Source organism: Sipha flava, unplaced genomic scaffold, assembly GCF_003268045.1.
Source record: "Sipha flava isolate LNK unplaced genomic scaffold, YSA_version1 36_pilon_pilon, whole genome shotgun sequence".
Taxonomy (NCBI): domain Eukaryota; kingdom Metazoa; phylum Arthropoda; class Insecta; order Hemiptera; family Aphididae; genus Sipha; species Sipha flava.
Window position 1 is genome coordinate 1,157,328 of NW_020273076.1, and position 24,044 is coordinate 1,181,371.

The 24,044-nt window shown below is 31.5% G+C and overlaps 1 protein-coding gene across 4 annotated transcripts in view; it reads left to right on the plus strand.

The window, feature by feature from the left end:
• LOC112688059 (atrial natriuretic peptide receptor 1-like) overlaps nt 1-17,219 on the plus strand; it is a 395,288-nt gene extending 378,069 nt beyond the window's left edge. For all 4 annotated transcript variants that reach the window (XM_025561079.1, XM_025561080.1, XM_025561081.1 and 1 more), the window contains 5 exons: nt 3,082-3,274; nt 3,365-3,539; nt 12,640-12,738; nt 14,745-14,836; nt 15,068-17,219. In XM_025561079.1, the coding sequence (XP_025416864.1) occupies nt 3,082-3,274; nt 3,365-3,539; nt 12,640-12,738; nt 14,745-14,836; nt 15,068-15,391 (883 nt within the window). In that variant the 3' untranslated portion in view covers nt 15,392-17,219. The remainder of the gene's footprint in view (nt 1-3,081; nt 3,275-3,364; nt 3,540-12,639; nt 12,739-14,744; nt 14,837-15,067) is intronic.
• Nucleotides 17,220-24,044: the final 6,825 nt, after the last annotated feature.

The following is a 24,044-nucleotide window of genomic DNA, read 5'->3' on the forward strand; positions in this document are numbered from 1 at the left end:
AAAAATTAGAATAAGTAGAAGAAATGTTATACCTAGGGAGCAAAATTACATATGATGGCAAAAGTGTCCACGAGATAAAACAACGCATAACATTAGCAAAAATCGCCTTTAATAAAAAACATAAGTTGCTCACTTCAAAAAAAAATACATCTCAATATCAAGAAGAAACTTATAAAAACATACGTATGGAGTGTTGCAACATATGGATGTGAAACTTGAGTAATAAATGATATCAAAAGGAAAAAACTAGAAGCCTTCGAGATGTAGTGTTGGTGGCGTATGGAAAGGATAAGCTGGATAGAGCGGAAAACGAACGAAGAAGTACTTAGAACAGTGAGAGAAAAACGTACACTCATAGATGCGATTAGAGGAAGACGCAGGAAAATGGTAGGACATGCCCTGAGACATCCAGAAGAAAAACATAATATAATATTAGAGGGTATGATAAAAGGAAAGAAAACTGCAGGACGTCCCCGTAACTCTTATATAGGACAAATTAAATGTGATGCAAAAGTCAAAATCTTTAAAGAACTTAAAGAAAAGGCGAGTAATCGGTTAGAATGGAGAATTAGAGTTGTAAACCAACCTTCAGGTTGAAGAAAAAAAAAAAACCAATTAATCTTTTCCATCTGACTGGTATAAAATGAATATACATTTAGATTTCAAAAGTTATAGATTTACATAGGAAAATACACTATACTGCATGTGACCGTCGATAAAAAGAGAAACCTGAACTACACATAAAACTTTGTAGCGTGTATTAAAAATGAAAACTAATCAAATTATACAAAATTACACAGCTGTCCAACACGCATTACTCGGTTCACTATTACAAACAGTGTCAATGTACGCAAGATCGTATTCTTCAGTATATATTATCTCGTAATGATGTTTTGATTATTATTTTGTATTCATACCTTTACAATATCAGTGCGACTTAATGGTACAATAACCGTACGCGATTCAAGTTCATAATGCTGTTCAAATATTTATTCCTATAATAGCGCATTAAAATATTGTGTTACACGATTCTGATCAATTATTTATCGTTTTATCTGATCTTGGCGAAACGCGTCGCAATTTAAAAACGTGCGTCAAGTCGATAGCTCAAACAGTGCAGAACAAACAGAGTCTTAACGTGCACATTAATGAATATGTGCAATGTGTTGCTAGTGTTGAAGAGCCGGAGGACATACATAATAATGTGTGTTAAACTCCTCGAGCTACATATTCTACGTGTACTAATTTTCTTTTGTGTACCTTATTCGTTCTGCCGTGCAGCTTTTGTGGAAATTGATATTTACCATAGAAGATTAAATATGCAGACTCAAAAGTTACAACAATATCGGGTTACTTTGAAAATTTTCGTTGTTAGGACTACCGGCTAAACCATATCAGTCCACGACCTAAACACAGTATACACACTGTAAAATCAATCATAATGTATTGAATTTATTGTTTTTTTTTTAAATTTGATAGTTATAATAATCACTTTGTTCCTTATTCGCCGGAAAAATAAAAATAAATTATAAAATCTGTATGTATTTTTCATTTATTATCATTAGATTTCATTTAGCTTATAGTTATTTTTTTTTTTTTTTAAAAAAAAATACGCTCGCTAAAAATAAATATTTCTCGTTTTAGATTCCTAGCGTATTGGTTTTCGTACAATTTATTCTTATGGATTATACGAATTAAAAAAATATGCTAAACTTTACTCTCCAAAAACGAATATTTTGAATTGCTGTTACCTACAAAGAAATCGATTCAAATATTTGTATAAATGGTTGAGTAATTCACGTAAGAATACATTATCTGATATTGTAATAGATATATTATTTGTACTCACCAAGTGGGACCCAAAATAAAATAAACATTTTGAATTATAAGTCTGAATACATTATTTTTTTTTATTTACAGGCATCATTTATCCGTGGGGTGAGGGGTGGGGGTAACAGTCGTAATATTATATCATATTTATGATCCTGATCACATAAATTCTTGTTGAAAAAAATTTGTAATGACATTGAATAACTGTAATACATTTATTACACAAAAAGTCCTGGCAAACAAATAAAACAACGATATAAAAGTAACACACGTGTTCAGAATATAGTTTTTAAAACACTTGGGTGTTCTATAGAAATACAAAACCTTGACCTAAACAATGAAAAAATTGAATCTATAATTTTTATTTATGGACGAACGAAACGCTTCACCAACGTAAGATTTAATAAAATAAATTCTGGATTCTTCTGATGTAATAAAAATAAACGTATAAGCATTTTTGTCGGCTTGCCTATCTAAATTAATATATATTTTTACCTATTATTTCAGTGTATTATATAACACACCAATATGGCATTAAGTAGTTTGACATAATAAATATCAAAGCATTTAAACAATTAATTTGGACATAATCAAATGCAATTTTTTCCCATTAGTGCAATCTAAAATGAGTCTGAATTGATTTCACTTCAATTCAACCTCAATCCACCTACATTATGAGTTGATTTCTGCTTTAACTTTCAATTACTCATAATCAAGAATAGCTTTTGAATGCATACTGAGTGATACATTACTTCAAAATGACATATTTGTATAAATAAGCTTAACAATAAAATATATGCTGCATCCTGAATATTGCACACGTTCCGGGCATCTATGCTGCAGAATTTTTAATAATTTCTAAGCATAAAGTTAAGTCAACTTCTATTTAAGAATATTTACGAACTGTATCACAAATATTAACATAACATTATGGTTTTACGGAATATAAGATTGAACATTTATTATGTTATACTATTAATAAGTTTCATATATTATTTTTAGTTAACGTTCCTTAGTATGATCGTTACACATTGTTCACTTAATAATTAAATGTAATTAAATGTAATTAAACCATGTATTATAATCGCGATCATAACGGAAACTCGTAACTATTACACCCACGTACCAATTTTTCTTTTCTCAAACTCCATCACACACATTTTTCATTATTTATGATTTCGATGAACACACGTATTTTTATTCGGGAAACAAATTGGCTAAAATTTGACACCGTATTTTTTTTTCATACAGATCCGTGGCTAGTCAGTTAATTTTGGGACAATCCGTGGTAGCCGAAACTTACGACAACGTGACAATTTACTTCAGTGACATCGTAGGCTTTACGTCTCTGAGCGCTGAAAGCACTCCGCTCCAAGTAGTAGATCTACTCAACGATCTCTACACGTGCTTTGATTCAATAATAGAGAATTTTGACGTGTACAAAGTAAGTTTTAAAAATATATTCACGCGCTTTTTACAGCAAAATTAACTATTCCATATATCAGTATATAATAACAATTTTTTTTGAACCCAGGTGGAAACCATTGGTGACGCATACATGGTGGTATCTGGACTTCCTGTCCGCAACGGTAACTCGCACGCTCGTGAGATAGCCCGTATGTCCCTAGCTCTGCGATCAGCCGTACACAGTTTTACCATCAAACACAGACCGAACGACCAGCTCAAATTGCGTATAGGAATACATACAGGTGAGTGTCGATGAAATAAAATTATTTAAATTTAAATATACTAAATACATACCCGGAACTCTAAGTGCTAAAAAAAAAAAAAGCTGGACTGTGATCTGTGATCCCAAAAATATAATCTATTATTTCTAATAAATGTATAATTTTTACATGAGCGGCTATCTTGATTCATACGTGGATTGTTCCAACGAACTTTTTGGACAAATATTAGAAGATATGGTTTTAAGCACTACACGATAAATGACTGAATATTCTTGCATCTCTCTCACCCCCCTTTGAGCACTGCAGATACCTACATTGTACACGAGGCTGAAAATGCCTGCTTAAGCACTAATTTTCATATGTATGATCAATATTTATTGTTTCGTAATAACTTGAACGAATACGTATTTGAGGGTTAATTCACTCGGACGAAAATCGTTCTCAAACTTTAATAAACCTCGAATGAAATCAACAGTCCATAGAGAGAATTTCGCCGAAATAAACTATTAAACTTGTTAGGAAAATGCGTATGTAAATCAAGACGTATATGACTTTAATTATGAAACATTGTTAGACCGTTTTCTATTACAGCACTACGTGGTGCGTAGCGTATACAACATTTTAATGTAAATCCTAAGTAAAATGGATTATGAAAAGCATAAAACGAGTAATATGAAAATGAACGTGTACGTAAATACAATCATAAATATATATACTACATCTACCTATTCCACTTATAATAACTTTTATAACAAAAATATAAAATACAAACGTTAGAAAAAAAAGAAGCAATAAAAAAAGTTTTCGAGGCAAAGAGTAATATTTTAATCATAACTAGTTACAGTCCAAAAAACAATAGACACGAATTATTACTATACGCGTTCTTCACAATTAAATCATATTTGAAATAAAAAAAAATATGTCCCTAACCCTACATAACTTTACAAATACATATAATAATGATGTATTGCTGTATTTTGCTTATAACTTTTAGTTAACTTCTTTTTATAGTATTTATTATAGTTTTTTTTTTTTTTTATATGAGTTGATAACTTATAATTTATTTTAGCGTTTAAATAAAATAAAGTACTATTATATTGTCCTGCTTCATTGATTAATTTATATATTAAGCTATTAACATTGCACAAGTGAGCAGTGGGAATGTGGGATGAAGTCGATTTTTATATATCAGATATATTCTACGTCATAAAATATATCAAATATGTTAACGGCATAATAAGAACAGTAACGGTACAATAAGAACTATAAATTATTAGGTACATATGTACTTTTTTAACTATATTACAGACCATACATTTTTATTAGAAAAATTGATTAACAGAGAATTTTGATTTCAAAATATATGATAAATTATGTAAACAAAAAAAAAAGCCATGAACTTAACTTAAAATATATTACTACCTAATTATAATATCCCTCGTTTTGTTGTATGTATATAAATTAATTCATAACTATATTGAATTAATAAAGCACGTTTGACGTGTTGTGTAAATTACGTCTACATTTCTGTACGCTGTTTGATTTCAATTTGAATGAAATACCCCTATACTGTAATTTGGTTCCACTAGGATATTAACTATTTAAAATTTATATATCTTTGTTTTCGACGGAATGAACCTTCAGTAAGGTAACTTAAGTAAGGTAATAGAAAACTATTTTATTAAATATTTTGCTATGTACTTTATATACCAACGGTTTGGTTCCCACTAAAGTTATTAGATTTATTTCCCTAGTTACACGTTTATCGTAAATATATTACGTTTGATATAAGATTTATTAACCACCGATTGTTTTTAAGGTGACGTTGCATTATCTGAACCTTGAAAGTTAATTCGTACCATTGTCTTGACTTAATATCAAATTTAATACTTAAGTATCAAATTACATTTTCCTCTAGCACTTTGATATTTATATAGTGTCGAGTGCAAATCACACAATCGTTTAGAATACCTGCGTCATCGTTCGTGTTTATCACTCAATATATAGTATATTGAATACAAATCATTTTTTGATGAAAATTTACCAATTTATCGATTATCTAAAATCTCGACAGTTGTATGGACACACGTTCTTAATTCCGTACAGAAAAATTCTCTAGAATATGTATAAAGAAATTTGAAAAATTGACAGTGAGTCTTGTTTGTTCTTATTTGGAACCTAAAAATAATTTTAATTGAAATCCGATTTAGTAAAATCTAAAATACCCCAAAAAAAAAAAAAAAATTATGGGTCAAGGAAACACAAAATACAAAAAAAAGTCTTTTGTGAGTTTTACACGTATTGCTAATTGATAATTATTTTAAGCACATCTATTTTATCTTCGAATTAAATTCACAGAAATGTATTTTTCTGCGTGAGAATACCAATTAAATTAAATAAAAACCAAAAACAAGATATGTGTATAAATATAAATGAAAATGTAATATACAAAATATAATTTCCATTGTAAGATTTAAACGTGTTCGTCGTAGCTCTAGTGATTTTTTTTTAATGTTTACTCATATTTTTTAAATTACTTTTAAATACGTTATTCGTTTCATGTTCTCAAACAGATTGTTTTTCTGAAAATGTCGACGGTTAAAATCAAATTACGAACCGGTGAGGAGTTAATTATTTACAAGCATTTAAAGTTTAGATGAACAGAGTCGAATTGGTGGCAGAGGATAACCCGTAAAATTCTGATTCGCTGGTCTATACATAAAATACTTAAAAATTCAATTAACTACTATAGTTCAATGTTCAATAGTGTACGCATCGATATGTTGAAAAAATAATTCAGGACATAAAATTGAAAACGTGTCGCAGTTATACAGAAAATAGTAAATAAATAATTAAAGTCTTAAAAACCGTTTACCAAACGCAACTTTTCGCATTGCCCCGACTAACTTTGCTGCTTTTTTCGTCCCTTACCAGTTTATACATGTTCATACAATTAGCTCACGATAACATTAATAACTGATTATTATTATAACGATCGTTATATTATTCCGAGAGGCCGGTTTTCTTTTAAATCAGTTCGCGACAGCTGGGCCGCTGTTGTGCAGTGACGCGTGGTCGGTCTGCGCGGCCTGTTGCTGCGCGTCCCGGGCGCAATGTCGAGGAAACAGCGCTTAAAAACCAGGACACCGGCGTGAAGTAACAGACAAATTTATATGATACGTATTTCCGGAACGCGCGCACAAAGGCCGATTCATTTTTCTCCTTTCTCCCGCGATATCGTCCTCGCCCCGTCCCGTCGCTGCGGGTTGGGGCGCATTATTCAACCCAAGCCCCGGCCATTTGTCGGGAAAGAATTATTTGCATTCCTCGAAAGAGCGTTAAAAGTAAAAAAAAAAAAAAAAAAAAAAAAAAATATTGAAGAATACGGAAAATAAAGGAAAGCACGCAGTCGGGAGACGAAGTAATCGCCGACAGAGCCGAAATCAAATCGACATCACCGGAGTCAGTTTTTCGTTCGTCAGCAACGCTTCACTGTATGTACATAACATACGGGAAAGACGGCAATTGCTGGCGAGCTTTTAGCGTATTTCCCCCCACCCCATTCAATACACGCGTACACTTTTACGTATATATATATGTACCGTTGTACCGCCCATACTTTCCCGTAAATGCGTTTTAACATTTTTATTGCCGTCGTATACGCGTGCACGTGCTGCAGCTATTGCACGCCGTATTAATCCCTCGTTCGACGTACACGCAAATCTATTCGACGGCTATTAACCCACGGCTCGAGTCGGTGGACGGCGGCGCCCGGTCCGTTTAATATTGCCCTGGTTATATTATTGTAACGCAATGAAAGATTACTTTTCGGCACTTTTTCGTCCCTTCGGCCGACCACCACCGCAGCCGCAGCATCGCTATATGTTCAAGGCGATTTACCAATATTAAACATACTCAACATACCCTTTTATGCTCACGTTGTACGTGTTTCAAATTCTCATCTGATGAAAATGTGTGTACACTATAATACTGTTTCTTTTTTTATTCGAATTATTCAGATTTATAAAGAACTTATAATAGCCTTATTTTATTTAGTATGACTATACAAATATTATTATTTATTTTTTGTTATTATTTAAATAAAATCTTTATTTTATCTTAATCTTTATTTTATTTTACACTATTCATACTCAACTTTATTAATTTGAATAATTCGAAAACAAATAAAAATTTTGTCTACGTTACATCCACAACCTATATAAGCTTATAATAACGTATAATGCGTGTACCGTAAAATTAAATCCACGTCATCTCGGAGCAGTAGCGAAAAAAGAATAAACAATATGTCTAATTACTTCATATTATCAAAAATTAATTATAAAATTGTTTTACCGATCAAAGAAATTATACAAATTCCTTCATTAATAAATGTGAATAACTCCGAAATGTATGGTTTAAGTGTTAACTATGCCACATGAATCATTTAAGAAAATTATCTTAACAATTACTAGCATAATAGAATGATATTTCATTTAAAAAACGAAAATTGATATTGGAAAATTTTTAAGAGGATTTTGATATTTTAATTTGAATTGGAAAGTATAACCTTATAGTACACAAGCATTTTCAATAAATCAGAATTTCAAAAAAATTATAATTTATGGCTAAAATTATTTAAACGTGCTTAAAAATGTACATTATATCTATGTCTAAAATATAATTATCGCTCTCGAGTTAAAATTGTATACACACGCTATAATACATTGTAATAATGTTTTTTCAACAGATTTACCATAATGAGATTCTTGGCAACACAATTATAAAGATATTATTTACGTCGACTGCATGTTGTACAAATTTAGTATTGTACTCGTACTATAATATCATATGGATAACAACAATATTTAATATTTATTACATCATTACGTATATGATAAATGCGCGCGTTATACGAGTATATAAGAGATAATACTACGCGACGTGCCTGTATAATGTTAATTAATAACAATTTGTCCTCGTACATATATTTACGCCTACCCACCCCTACATATAACTGCATTTACAATATTTTTAATTTATACACTATACACGTACCCCGTTCAACGTTAAAATAATATAATTTTATAAATAACTCAAAATAACATGTCATCTATATATATATGTGTGTGTGTGTGTGTATGTGTGTGTGCGCGCAAGTATATAATATGTATGTAAATTTTATTTTCAATTACTAAAATGAGTTTTTATAAACTAATGCACACGAGTAACTTAATATGTGTATTCAAAATGACTTATAAAAAATGTTTTTTTTTTTTTTTAACGCAAAATAAAAACCTTTTGAAATCATTATAGAACCCATCATTACATTCCAATATCCATAATATTTTGGATAATGATAAATTTTATGTTGAAAAACTATTAACTGATTATACCATCCGGATCCGAGACGGAGTAATGGTTGCTTATTTATTTGTGCGGTTTATTTATTTGTGATACGTTTTACGCCCATTGTAGAATATTTTAATATAAATTTAATATTTCGGTGAATAACGTAAAGTGTAACGCATTTTTTTTTTTTTTTTTTTAATACGAATAGTATTTTCCAAAATTACGTTTTATTGAAAAGAATGACGCGTGTAATGAAAAGTTTGGCACTTTGCAGTTTAGAATATTTCTATCCTTATTTATCTTGAATCCTTTGGATATAATATACGTATAATCATCGCGAAAATTGCTAAGTATGTCCATCCAAACTATGTCAATTTTAAAACTTCTACTTCAAAAAGCAAATAGTTCAAACAACTTCAAAATGAGCTCTGGTCAAATCAATTTATCATATAGATAACTGAACAGCACAAAGACATTTAATAACTCAGTGTATATTTTATGAACAGGAACAATGGTAAACAATTCCAGAATATCACAACAATAGTTCCATTATTTAATTATGTATTGTACCAAGTGACAACTGTATGCGACCATCGCACAATGTTTCCAAATGAAAATATGCCGGTCAAAATGTTTTAGTTACATAAAATTTGAACCACTGAACCGATTTTTTTGGTCAGTACCTCTATTAATTAGAAATTATAACAGTGATGTCCAACCTTTTTTCCTCGGCAGACCACTTTGATAAAAATTATCTTAGACTGGGTCATTAAGTATAAAAATACGAATAATATCAATATTAATCTAATGTTACTTTGTTACACATAGTAGGTATACAATGTACATGTAGTTACATGTTGAATTTGTTTTCAAATATTTTATTAACTATTGAAAAGATTACAATTCGAGAAACACGCTATAGGTACACATTAATTTGATCAGTACGCTCTTGCAAGTGCACGAGTTATATCGTGAAATTTCTATTTGAAAATTCTCAAAAATCAGATTATTACATTTTAAAAAAAATTTATTTTATAATTTATTTTAAAATTTTTTTTTATATTTTGTTTCGTTTAAAAACATTGTAACGAGCCACATTTATTACCTTCTATAGCCACATAAGGTCCGCGAGCCACGAGTTTGGCACCACTGAATTATAGTAATAATAATATCCTCTACTAATATACCGATAAATCCATAAAAACTAAGAAATTAAATTTTACCGTTTTAAAAAAATAAGAAAAATAATTTAACATTTTAATAAATTATATTATTCATTAAAATATTTTAAATAAAATAATAGTATAATAAATGGATAATTAAGTAACTTAATATTTATATTTAATTATTATCATCAACCGTGGCACTAGAAAGTTTATTGTTTGTAGATTCCTCTGAAATAATCAAATTTTCCATACGTTCTTATTTCTTGCTCCCAAAGCTTCTTCTGGAAGTTGACCTATAGGCAGTAAAACAAATTGTGTTATGCTTAATCCACATAGGTACCAGCATGTTAAAAAAGTAGGGGACATAAAGAAAGAGCAGAACACAAACTATAATCGTACAGCAACAAAAATTGTGCAACTATGTGTAGCTAATGTAATCGAAATATTTATCATTAGGCCATATAATAATATAATATTATAGATCAACGTGAAACTCAATGAATAAACATATTAAAATTATAAGTTTATCTGTTACAATTAACAATTAAAATGAAATATTTATTATAGACATTATTATAATATTTCAGCAAGTATCGTGTTAAGGTAACTATCGATAACATAATTATACTGTTATGTTATAATATTAAGCGTTGTGGTACAAAAAAAAATTATTTAAACTGAACTAAACAAAAAGTTTGATATTGTGATTTATTAAACAACAATGCTTCTATCAATTTCATTGCATATTTTTTAAAAGTAAAATAAATAATTAGGCTTCATAATTATACATAGTTATTCCTTAGATACTCGTGAATATAATTGCAAAACTTTAAAATTTTAAATTGACCCTTTTGACCGCCGTATTTTCATTTGGAAACACAATCCAAACGAATTTGTAATAGCATTACATATTTCGTAAAAGAACCAATTAGTTTATATATAATTATATTTAAGTTCGTTGCAATGATATACACAATGTGTGGTATTACTTAATGTACACTATCTATACTAAAACGATATAATATTTTAAAATTATATTATGTTATTGTCCCGTAGCCCTCCTGAAGATATTTGCTCGCACTGAGTAAGTTGATAAACATAAAAATGGAGTCTATTCTTAAAATCAGAGTAATACTCACGTACCGAGCGTTGTCTCAAAACTGACTGATTACCTATGATCTTTGACACTATCATTTACAATTCTTTATGAGAAAGCACTCGTACGTTTTTATTTATCATTATTTAACGCAACACAACACAGTATATATACTACTAATATATATATAATATGTACTACGAGCATGCGGAAAATGTCTTTTTTTTTTAATAAATCACTAGGCTATTATGACTCATATAAAAAACCATTGTCCCTCGGCCATCATAAAAAAATCCCATGAGGAGTATACATTTTAACGGGAGAATTACAGTAGATAGGTATATATCAACTAGTTTTTGAATAAAAGGTACGCTGGTGAAATAAAAAAAAATAATAAGCGAGATTTTTCAACATATTTGTAGATTAATGTAAGAAACTATTGTAGAAATATTTTTCATACTTTATCAAATACACCGTATATTTTAAAAAAAAAACAGCCTGCTGATAGAATGTTTGCAATAATTGCAAAGTAATAATAACAATTACTATCAGTATTTTTAACAGTGGTATACTGCAATTAATATTTATTGTTAAGACTTATAGAAAGTTTATAAAAAAATTTTTATAAGAATTCAGTAGAGCGATTCATACTAGAATTACTGCAATCGTAATACCTATACAAAATTGATGAAGTTAAAATGCCTAAGTAAAATACTGTGCTGCTTCTAATCGTTTTGATTGAATCTTTAGTCACTTTTGCATATATTTTGACACGATTGTGTTCATTAAAAATAAACGATTTATTATGCACATTAAAGTGAAACGCTATTAATATTGAAATGAAAAAAAAATCCGAACAGTCTTGTTTTCGTATTCTCCCCAACGTTATTTTTTCAAACATAACAAAACGCACCATTGTAAAACTATAAAGGCTTGCATGCCTTCCGTTAGCTATGAAATAAAAAAATTTTTCCATGACAAAAACGTATACATTATAAAACAGCAAATCGTATAACAGCTAGCAAAACAATAATGTATAATTTTCGCGTACATTTTTCACGCTATTGGTTAATGATTAAAGCCAGGTTATAGGACAGGGATGGCAAACCTTTTGAACACTGCGTGCCCAAAATTACCTTTTTTTTTTTTTTATAGAGCGTGCCATGAAAAAAATATTAAAAATATTATATTTTGTTATATTATAATTTGATTGTATAATTAATGTATTAGTATAAAAAGGTCAGTTTAGGTGGTATATAATAATAATTATAATAATATTGCTTTGTTAATTATTTATATTATATTATATCATAGATCCTATAATATTATATATAATAGTAAACATTTTCACGTACCCACAAAATCTTTTCGCGTGCCATCTCGGACACGCGTGTCATGGATTTGTCATCCCTGTTATAGGATGTACGTTATTTTTGACGTTATGTCGACGATCCGTGATAATTATCGAGAAAATATAATAAATTAACGTCGTTGTATTTTATCTTTCTAGGACCGTGTGTCACCGGGGTGGTTGGACTTAAAATGCCAAGATACTGTTTGTTTGGAGACACAGTGAACACGGCTTCGAGAATGGAATCCAACGGACAAGGTATGTATAAATATATATATATACGTATAGTACTATCGTAACATTCATAAGCTTGTTCGCGTCCCTTAAAAATATAAACGTTGACCCGGAAACTAGTGAATCGTCCATGGTATTCGTACGTACCCCCGTTAATAACGATATCGCATTATCGTTTCGGTACGTATATATACACCAACACGGGAAAATATTTTAAAACAATAACGCACCACAATAAAAGCGTAATATTATTCCCTTACAGATACCCTAAACACAGAGGTCGTGCCATTCAGAAATAATTAAACTCTTGTGTATAAGAAAAAAAGACCTTTTTATTTATATTTTTTTGAATTAACAAAGGCTTAAAATTAACAAAAAAAATTGAGCATACTTAAAAATGTTTTAATTTCATAACAAGCGTATGCTAGTTATTCGCCCAATATGAGTGAGAAAATATTAGTAATCGATATATCCAGTGATTATTTAGGTTCAATTTAGTGTTTATTTTATAGGCATAGTGAAGAGCTCATTCCATTTTCGATTTATTTTTGAGATCACGATACCCAAATGGTTGAGAAACAATACAGTACACACCACACCGATTATATATATTTTTATAAATACACGTCGAATGTTCTGCGTATCGATTGCGCCGCGACGTACGTACGTTATGCTTGCAAAATGTATGCCAAACGTATGATATACTATAGCTCACCACCGTGTGCACGTTGTTGCCGACACGAATAAAACTGGTTTGGATAATCGAATAAATTATCACTCGACGAATTATAATACAAAATTACGGACTGGCGACAACAATGAGCAAAGCAACTAAGTTACCCGTAAGGGTGGTTTAAACATTTACATATTACGCGGGGCAGATCAAATAAACCACCAGCCTACCCCAAATGGTTCTCACTTCGATCGATTCACTTCATACATCGGTTTAAACGTTAAAACGTTCAACATTTATCACTAAATATGTTTATAAATGAACTTCTATAGAAAAACTTTAATTTATTCAATTAAAATTTGTCTTAAAATTCCGTGTCAGTTTTGAGAATTTCCAACACAAATTTCTTTTTTTTTTACGGTGGAAATGCAGAATACGATAAAATATTTTATTTTTCGAGTCGCCTGTGTACAAATGTTGAGGAAACATTGCGTTTTAAATAGTCATGTGTACTAATGCACGGTTTTCTCGTTCAACTCATCCTCGTTTCGACTATATACTTACATAATAATATATAAGATATCATCTCGGGATTTAACGGATTTTTTCCGCGCATTAAAGTTTTTGGTCATTATATCCGATCCAATGAGTTTCCTCGTATACATGCTCCTTCCTTTTATACATCCACCCGACCACATAACAACTCCGTACAATCTGTCAATTCGACACAACGTTGTCGTCAGTAAATACATCCTTTACCGAATTCGTCCGCGTCCAACCAATGTGCATATCAATCGATCGGCCAGAATTCGCGATAAAGCTTTAATAATGGGTATCGAAAACGGTTCGGATTTAAATGTCGGTCCAAAAGCCGTTGTCCCTGTTCGACGACACGTGTTAAGCCCCATGTGCAAAGTGGTATATCAAATTACGAACCTCGGGTAACGAGTTATTGGAAAACGGGTCCGTTCACCACTTTTGTTTTGTGTTTTATTTGGAAGCTATTTCTAGGTATATACTATTAATGTATGTTTTTGTGAAAATATACATTATACCCCTCGCCGTCCTAAAGGACAATTTGTATGGTTTTTCTAGAGGATAAAGAAAAGATTAACTAAAAACTAAACGGTTCCCATTAATAAATTTATGTGACGTGTTATTTTTACAATAAACAAATCAGTACAGTACTACCGCGATAATTAAATATTTTTTTTGCAAAACCAAACGATTAAAATAGCTGCAAAGATATTGCTGTTCGAGGGAGTGATGGGTGGTAATCGTGTGCGGGTATATTGTGAAATTTCTGTGGTCGACACCGTGTATTATAATAATATTCTCGCGTTTATGTGTTTTATAGCACTGAAAATCCACGTGAGCCCGCAAACGAAAGAAGTCTTAGACACGTTCGGCACGTTCGACTTGGAACTCAGGGGCGAAATCGAGATGAAGGTAAGCGGAAAACTGTTTTCCGGTTCATTACGCGCCGCTGTATCATCGTCGTCGTCGTTTTTCTCGTCTTACCATCCTTAATGGCTCCTACAACCGTGTCCTGCCGTTGGCTCGTCCTGCGAGAAATCGTGTTCTACACGTGCATCACAGAGTATAGGGAATGACGACGACGAATACCGCGTGTGCAAAAGCGGAAGGTGACTAATGTGAAACGTCGTTTTTATCGTACAGGGCAAAGGCAAAGTGACGACGTACTGGCTGCTGGGCGAAAAAACACCAACGACCGAAGCGGGCACGGCTGATCCGGCCGGAACGACGACGGCCACCACTCCCGCCGCTATCACCGCTACCGCCACAACAGGGACCGCCACGTCAGCGACCACCACCCTGGCCCTGGCCGGCACCGCGCCGCCGGTGAACTCGATCGGATCGTTTTCGAAAATGCACACGACCAACAGCGTGGGCTCCTCGTCCGCCAAGTCGACGACCAACAGCATAGCAAACCACAACAACATTACCGCGTCCACGCCGCTGTTGCAAGGCGACAACGGTTAAACAATGTACGCGCGCGTCGTTTGTTCGCGTTTTTCTCCTCCCCCCCCCACCCTTGTATATCTTATATTAATTTCTCTGTACACTTTACTTTAATTTTCCGCGCGTGAACGTGCCGAAGACTGGGAAAAGAACAAAAGAAAACAAAAAACCGATCGAACAAACACGCGTTCTTCCTCAACGAGCCCGCGCGAAAGTAGTTCGTCACGGCCGGACACGTACACGTCGTTCCACTCGCCGCCTGTGGTTTATCCCTCACCGGTCCGATGGATCGAACCCGATTTTAGTTTAGAACCGAAACACGAACGTGACGGTGCACGGAAACGGTCCGGCACGTGACGGAAGCAGCCGGGTCACGTTCGTCGCCGTAGTGATTATTTTAGTCGTCCGACTCGCGAAAACACATCCGACGTGTACGAGCGGAATAAACCGCATGTAACCGTCAACGTCGGTATAAGAACATTATTTCGCGCGATAAAACGTAAGAGCGGCAATAATCAATAGCAGTAGTCGTAGAGAGTTCGATGGTGCGCGTCCTGGCTTTCGGGGACGGCGACCGTCGGCTCCTATCCGAAGGCATCGGTCGGTGTAGCACACGAAAAGAATAATTGAATTCATACGCGATGCACGTGTACGGGATTTTCGTCGTTTTATTTTTTGTTTCTGGTACGTCGCCGAGGGGCGGTAATCAAAAAAATTTCCATACCGTTCCATTGTTGTTGAAATACGTTTCGGCGCGACGACGCGTTTGAATCCGCTGTGTTACGGTCGCTGTTCGAAAACGTAGCGCCGGCATATTGTTTTCGCGTTCAAACGACCGTTGTGATTCGATTAATGTTCAGATCCCGCGACCGCTTGATACGGTATCCGGAGCGCGATTACCGGTGGTGACCGCGATGCAAACAGACACGTGAGTGTCCGTCGCGCGTTTAGACGCGTTATGCAACGAACTACGTCTGTACTGCGGAACGGTTTTATCGGCGCACGCCCGCACACGGTTTGGTTGTCGACAACGTGCGATCGGCGCAAACAGGAAAAGCGAACCTTTCCGTTTTCGTTCCCGGCATTCCGACGAGCAAAGGAGATGACGACAACGATAACAATCGCGGACGAGGATAATTCAACCCGGTAGGGTTCTCACGGATTTTGTTTATTGTATTTATTTTTTTTTCCCCCGTATTTTTTCCAAAACGATTGAACCTCGTGCGCGATGGATTCTTACGTCGAGAATCCAAACGTTAGGTGTCCCGGCGCTTAGATCAACCCTTAAAAAATCCGACTGCAACAATGGCGGTGCATACAAATCCGCGCGGAAACGATCATCGTAACTCGCTCATCGGTCGCGTTACGCGACAGTACAATCGTTTTATCGCACAACTCTGCCCCCGCGTAGATCTACTGCACCTGCTCACCCGACCCGATTGATTTTTTACCAACACGTGATGCGCAAACTTCTCCGCGAGACTTTTCATCTCGTCCGCGTTTGTTTGTTGCGTACACACACGTTTTCTGTGTCGGAACATTTTGTTCATCGCATACTTTTATACACGTATTTTTCGTCGAATGCACACCGTTCCGTATGTAAACCAACAGGTGGGGATAGAGGGGGTGGGATTTTTTTAATACGGAAGCCGGGAAACGTCGAAAAACGCGCGTTTTTCGTACCATAATTTATGCATAAATAAATATATATATATAGCGTTTTCCGTTGAGATTCGATAGTTTTATCAGCTGTTATTACTGTATACCTCCACGTTACCGCGCGATCAATATTTTAGCGTCTTCGCGATTTGCATATTATATCCGCCGTTATTATTATTATTTTTATTTTTTTTATTATTATTATTATTATTATTATTATTATTATTATTATTATTATTATTATTATTATTATTATTATTGTTATTATAGTATTACTATTATTATGACTATTATTAGTATTTTTATTTTTATTAATTTTTGTATTATTAAATATATATATATACCTACCAAATTTAAAATGTATAAATATTTTAATATTTTTTATCTTTCGCTCGTTAATATTATAAATAAAGACCTTAATAACGGTATTTTATTATATTTTTTTTAATATTATTTTAAATAGTAATAAGATTACATTATTATTATTATTATTATTATTATTATTATTATTATTATTATTATTATTATTATTATTATTATTATTACTATTGTCATATTTTGGGCCAGTAATATTAATAATTTAGATTACATTTTATATATATACAAATAACATTATACCCATCCATTTAAGTATGGCTTTTCAACTACTACTTATTTTTAATAACATTTTAAATCGTGTACATTCGATATTTTTAAGTTTAGTAATAAGATGTAACTTTTTCCCCCTTTTTTAATGTCTATATTAAACTTTTGTACAAGCATAATATTGTATGTGTACGATAATATTACTTTAAACTAGACGCGTTTCCATTTTGTTTACCAATCGTTTTTCGCATTCATATTCTATTATTATTATTTTACTCGGTTCCAATAAATATAAAACCCCATCGATCGGAGAGGGAATAAATAACTATATTTTACACATAACAGACCTTATGAAGTTTTATTTTAATTTTTTTCTAATTATACCAAGACAATCAAAACAATAACAGTATAACCATTCGTTCTGCTATAATACTATGCACTATATGTATTCATGCACAGTGTCATCGGTTCTCTATTACTATTCTTACGATTTTCTAAATATGCATCCTAATAATAAGTCGTCCTTATGTTTATTTAGTATTATGACTTTTTTTTTAAAAAAAAAGAAAACTCGTGATCTCATTTTTTTTTTTTTTTTGCCCCGTAACATACAAATAATTTACTAATAGCTGATTTATTTTTATTTTACGAAAGCCATTAATTGTATTTTCTCTCTCACTTAAAGTATTACGTAGTATTAATTTACGGGGGGAAATAGCACTGGTGTGCAGCCTCTACGCAACTGTCTATTCGTCTTAAGCGTCCATTTCGCATTGAAAAACAAACGATAATCGATAATAGTCTATTGAATTACATACGTAACTACCTTTTCTTTTTCTCTTTTTTTTCAATAAAAGGTTGAACAACACACGTCATTTGTTTTTTCCTCGTTCGTAAGTGTTTTCGAAACGATAAGTATATTTATATAAAAGAAGTTAAACAGTATACATTTATTATAAAGGTACGTTTAAAACAAATATTTATCGATATTTTCCGTAAGCAAAGTTTACGCATGTACAATATTATGTAGTTGTTATAACTGTGTACATTACCTTTACATACGGTATTATATATGTATAATTAGTATTTTATACACACATTAAAACCATATCAAACCGGATGGACCATTCCGTGCGTGTAAATAATAACTCGTACGATAAAAATGTATTTATACTTAACCGCAAGGGGACGTATTGTTAAAAAAAAAAAATTATAAAATTATAATTATATTTATATTGCATGCAAGTGTTTCAGTGCTCATTGCGAATTACCTATCTATTCGTAAACGCACTGATGGTAGACCGATTTGTACAATAAAACGCGTAAATATTATACGGAACGATTTACGAGATGCTCTGCTCGCTCGTTGTCGATGTTACACGTTATCGTTGGTTCTCGTCATCTTCTCTTCGTCATCTCTCATCTCTCACCCATTATTTAGCGTCCGAAGTACGACGTGTCCGTTTCACACGAAACGTTACTGAGGGTACCGTATGACTGTCGCCGATCGCGCAACTACTCGCGTAATACGGTTGTACTCTTAACGACGAGAATACGACACTTTTAACGTTTTCGGTCGAAACGGCTGACCCGTCGTAAAGTTCAACGAACGAATTACGGACGATTTCCGACGATGACCAAACGGTCGTGGACGCGATTTCATTTCACCTACCCCGTACACGTGACGTCATATTTCATTTCTCGTCTCGTACTCGATTTCCGCCACCCGTACCGTACACGCACCGGGGTAAAAACCAATGCCCCCCGCGCTAGAAAACTTCTGAAAAACGAACAACTTTGCGGTTAAGCGTTTTTTTTTTTTTTTATAGTAAATCGTTTTGTATAGGATACGATGTGTTTTAGTGTACATAAGTTAGTAGTACTTACCATAATTATTAATTATGTAATAGAGTTTTTTTTGTGTTTTCATTCGAAACAAATGTCAGTAAATAAAATAATATTGTAGCTATAAATGATTAAATGGAATCGTTGGTTTATTATTTCACACATTTTTTCCTGCGGTACTACCGATCCAGCGGTGAAACACGATTGCGCCCATCCTATATTTTTACATGAAAAAAACACAACACGATTACGTCCAGCTAATTAGCTCGATAGCACCCAGTTTTACCTTTTTACCTTCAAAAAACGCAACACAATTTCGCCCAGTGAAATAGCTCAGTAGCACTCCGTGAAATATAAGGTCTTGCCTTTCTAACAATTTTCAAATATACTATTTAAAAATACGGTCAGTGTGTAAAACTCAAAGTTCAATTAGGTTAGATTATCAATTTTCCATCGAGTGTTTATGTTGTCAATGATGTGACAAAAAATCTTGCTCAATGAACACCATCATCACATAATTTCAGAAAACATAGTTAGTAAACAAATAATAAATTGCAGAATAAAAAAAAAAAATGTGAAAACGGTTTCTTAACGAGACCGAATAAAATAATTAGACAAGAACTACGTAGCACAGAAAATTGTCAGTACTAAGCCTGTAAAATTGAGAAGGAAAATTGTTAAAATGATAATTTAACCTAATTTAAACTTTGAGTTTTACACTCCAAATGTATTTTTAAATAGTATATTTGAAAATTGTTAGAAATGCAAGACTTTATATTTCACGGAGCGCTATCGAACTACTTTGCTGGGCGCAATCGTGTTGCGTTTTTTGTAGGTAAAAAGGTAAAACCTAGTGTTATCGAGCTAATTAGCTGGGCGCAATCGTGTTACAGCCCGATCCAGCTGGTCCGGTTGATTTTATGTAAATCTATATTTATATTATATTTAATAAACTATTTACTTGATGATACATAAAAGGCTATCGAACGATTAAGAACGTTATACATTTTTGGCCGAACGATTGAGAACACTTAAAATTAACAAAGAACAAACCGCTGACCCAAAAAACGATACGATTGGGAACGAATTTGTGTGCAACGTTGTCATAGTTTGCCATATAATTTATTTGGCTTTTAGAAAATTCAATATACATACAATATTCTTGAAAAAAATCGTAAATTAATAATTATAATCGTATACAAATAAGCGTCTAATAATATGTAATACATAATATAAATAAAAAATTAAAAATATCTAATACCTGTATAGCGTATATATGAATAGAAAAATTGTAAAACATGTAGAACTTATAAAACTACCTAATTCGAATAGACGAATAGTTTGTGCGACGACTGCAAAGCCTAACCGTCATTTTCTCGTATCTATGTTACTATTAACATCCAGCTAATCTGATAAAAGTCCGATAAATATCAACAGATTATTGTGCTCATATTATCGATCGATTACATTTGGCAACGTTGGAAAAAAAAACTCGAGCGTTCTCGATCGTATTTTACCGACATAAAATACTGATCAAATGTTGATCGGATTTCGAAAATTTCGTGTGAATATACTGCTTATACCTATACACAAACAACACTACGTATGTACATTATTATGGTTTCAAAACGGTGCACTATAATGTATGCATAAACTAGTGCGACGTGCAGAGTTGCTGGGTACGTTGAAAACGGTCCAATTTTTTCAAGTCTTCGCGAAAAACATCCGCGAGCATACACGTATACGGTATAATTTATACCTGTACATAACAGTGGCGACTGGTGGAAAATATGGCGCATTACCGCCGGATATCCTTAAACGTAATTTTGGCAGTTCGGAATAGTTTGTACATCGTAAAATAACAGTATAAACTTTACATATTAATATATTATGTACGTGTCTGCACAGGAATGAAAATTGTTACGCGGTATACATTAAAATAATACGGTTGCATTTATAGACGTGGCTACTGTTCCCCGTAATATTCGAAAGAAACCAAGATTTACAACAGATGAATTACAATTAAAAAAAAAAAAAATCTTAATTTTCAAAATCAGAGTTGTAAGAAGCAATTTTTTAGGTTTAATTTAACCCGTAGTCGACTGTAGTAACATTCACATATGTTTTTAATACAATTTAAAATGATTCAGTAATATATTGAAGCACAATTTTGCAATTGAAATGGTCCAGGAGTCGTGGCTGTTAATCAAATTTAAAAGAGCTCTACCGAAATTACTAGAATTATCAGTATTCTATACTGTCCTGCTACTGCGAAAAGCACTAACTAAAAAATTCACATTTTCGGGAAATTAAACTTTTATGTTTTCATAATATTTTTTTTATTCAATTAAAAACTTTATGTACACATTTTGACTGAAATAGATGGAAATTTATGCTAGAAATTCAAAAATGCTATTAGTTTGTGATTAATAAATTATTTTTGACAATTTTCACATGATATAAGTTACTGTGTTTCTCTTTAGCATTACTGACATATCATAAAGTGGTGCAATGTGTATGATGCAGTATTATCAATATCATAAAACACTGCTAGTAGAAAATGCACTAACTACAACGGTAATCAATTAAAATAAATATATTAAAAATAATAATTGAACATGAATTATTTTACTTTCGTAACATTATGCCAAGTTATCATTAGATAAAGATAATAATTAGATAGACAAAAACTTAGATCATATACAATTTAGGAGTACACACAATTTATACGTTATCAAAAAGAAACATTGTTTAAATTTAAAAAATACATACTTATAATAGCAATTTAAAGTTGAAACTTTAAAATATTAGAATAAACAAAAAAATTGTTGAATTTGTATGGTATATAGAAGGGGTCAGCAACTGGCGGACTGGGGTACAAATCCGGACTACAAAAAGCAATACTCTGGACCCTGTCAACTTTTATTTTCATACTTCTAACATTGTAATTTTTAATATAAATTAATTGTAATAACCAAATAATTATTTTTATTTTTATGCTACTATTTTTGAAATATGAAGATTTAAAAAAAGATTTTTTTCACTGGACCTCATTGATTTATTATTTTAAACTTTAGAACTCCAATGTAAATTACTTGCCGACCCCTGGTATATAGTAAGATAATCAGTTTTGCGATGGATTAAAATAATTGTTCTATACATTATATAAAGAAAATTGGAGAGCAGAATAGAACCAAGAATAATTTTTAAAAAACTTAGTTTAATCCAACAGTAAAAAAGATCATGCAACAATTTGAAAAGTTCTATACTGGCACTCTATATTAATATATTACTTGGAAAAGTTGTAGATATATCGCTCTCTATTCAAGCGCACCTTTATAAATATTTTCGACGCATCAATAACATTTATGGAAAAAAAGAATAATAAAACACTAAATATATCCAGTTTTCATTATTATACATAAATATATTACAGTGAAATTATCAATTAAGAATGGCAATAAAATAGTGTTATCTAGAAATTTAAATGTTACATTATTATTATTATATATTTTTTTTTTATCTGTGGTTTCAAAACTTTATACAAACAGAATATCATGGATTAACAACAAATCAAGTGTATACATTGGTATATATAAATATCCTTAATACTTTTAAAATTAAAAAATAATTATAGATTTTGAGCATGTTATTCTGAAAATATATTTTCCAATAAATAATATGTTGGTAGAAAAATAAAGTTCAGGGTAAAAATGTATTTTTGAATAATAAAATAATAAATGGTAAATAAACAATACTAAAAATAAAGTGTCCATACAATTTATAACAGTAAATTAGGTAAACATTAATACATTTTTATTCATAGGAGCTAAGTTACTATGGGTTGGTTATATAATATAATATATATATAATCATATTTACACTTCATATTTTTTAAGATATGTAATTAGCATGTAAAATAATTTTTTATGAAGTCATCAACAACAAATCCATATCTAACTATACTTGTAAAACTAATTATTCAGTCACAGCACCTCACAACTAGACTAAAAATACTTCTTAAATAATTCCTAAAATAAGTTTAAATAACTTTTTGTACTTCATTATTTTTTCTCAGGTTAACCTCTTTCAAAAACTAAAATAAACAATAACATTTTATTTACTAATATTCACAAAGAAAATTTAATAGATACATAATATGTATCACAGTATCTAGTATCTAATTTTTTATAATAATATTAACTCATTGTAACTATTACTTAACTATTTATGCTGTTTAAAATGAACACAATAAATGTAATTTTTAAATCATTTTACTTATATATAGAGAATATTAAAAAAAAAAAAAGAATTATAATTGTACCTGCTACTTTCTGCAATAATAAGCACTAATTATTTTTTTTATATGTCGTACAAAACTACTTTTTTTTATTTAAATGCCTACAAGGTCAATAAATGCCTTATAATAAGCAAAAATGTTTTATGAAACAATAGACATTATAACTTAATTATACCTCTAAAGTTAATAAACAGATGTACAAATTTACAGATCAACGTCTTAAGATCATTAAATTACACTAAGTATACAGTACTAATTTTTTATTATATATATATATATATATAT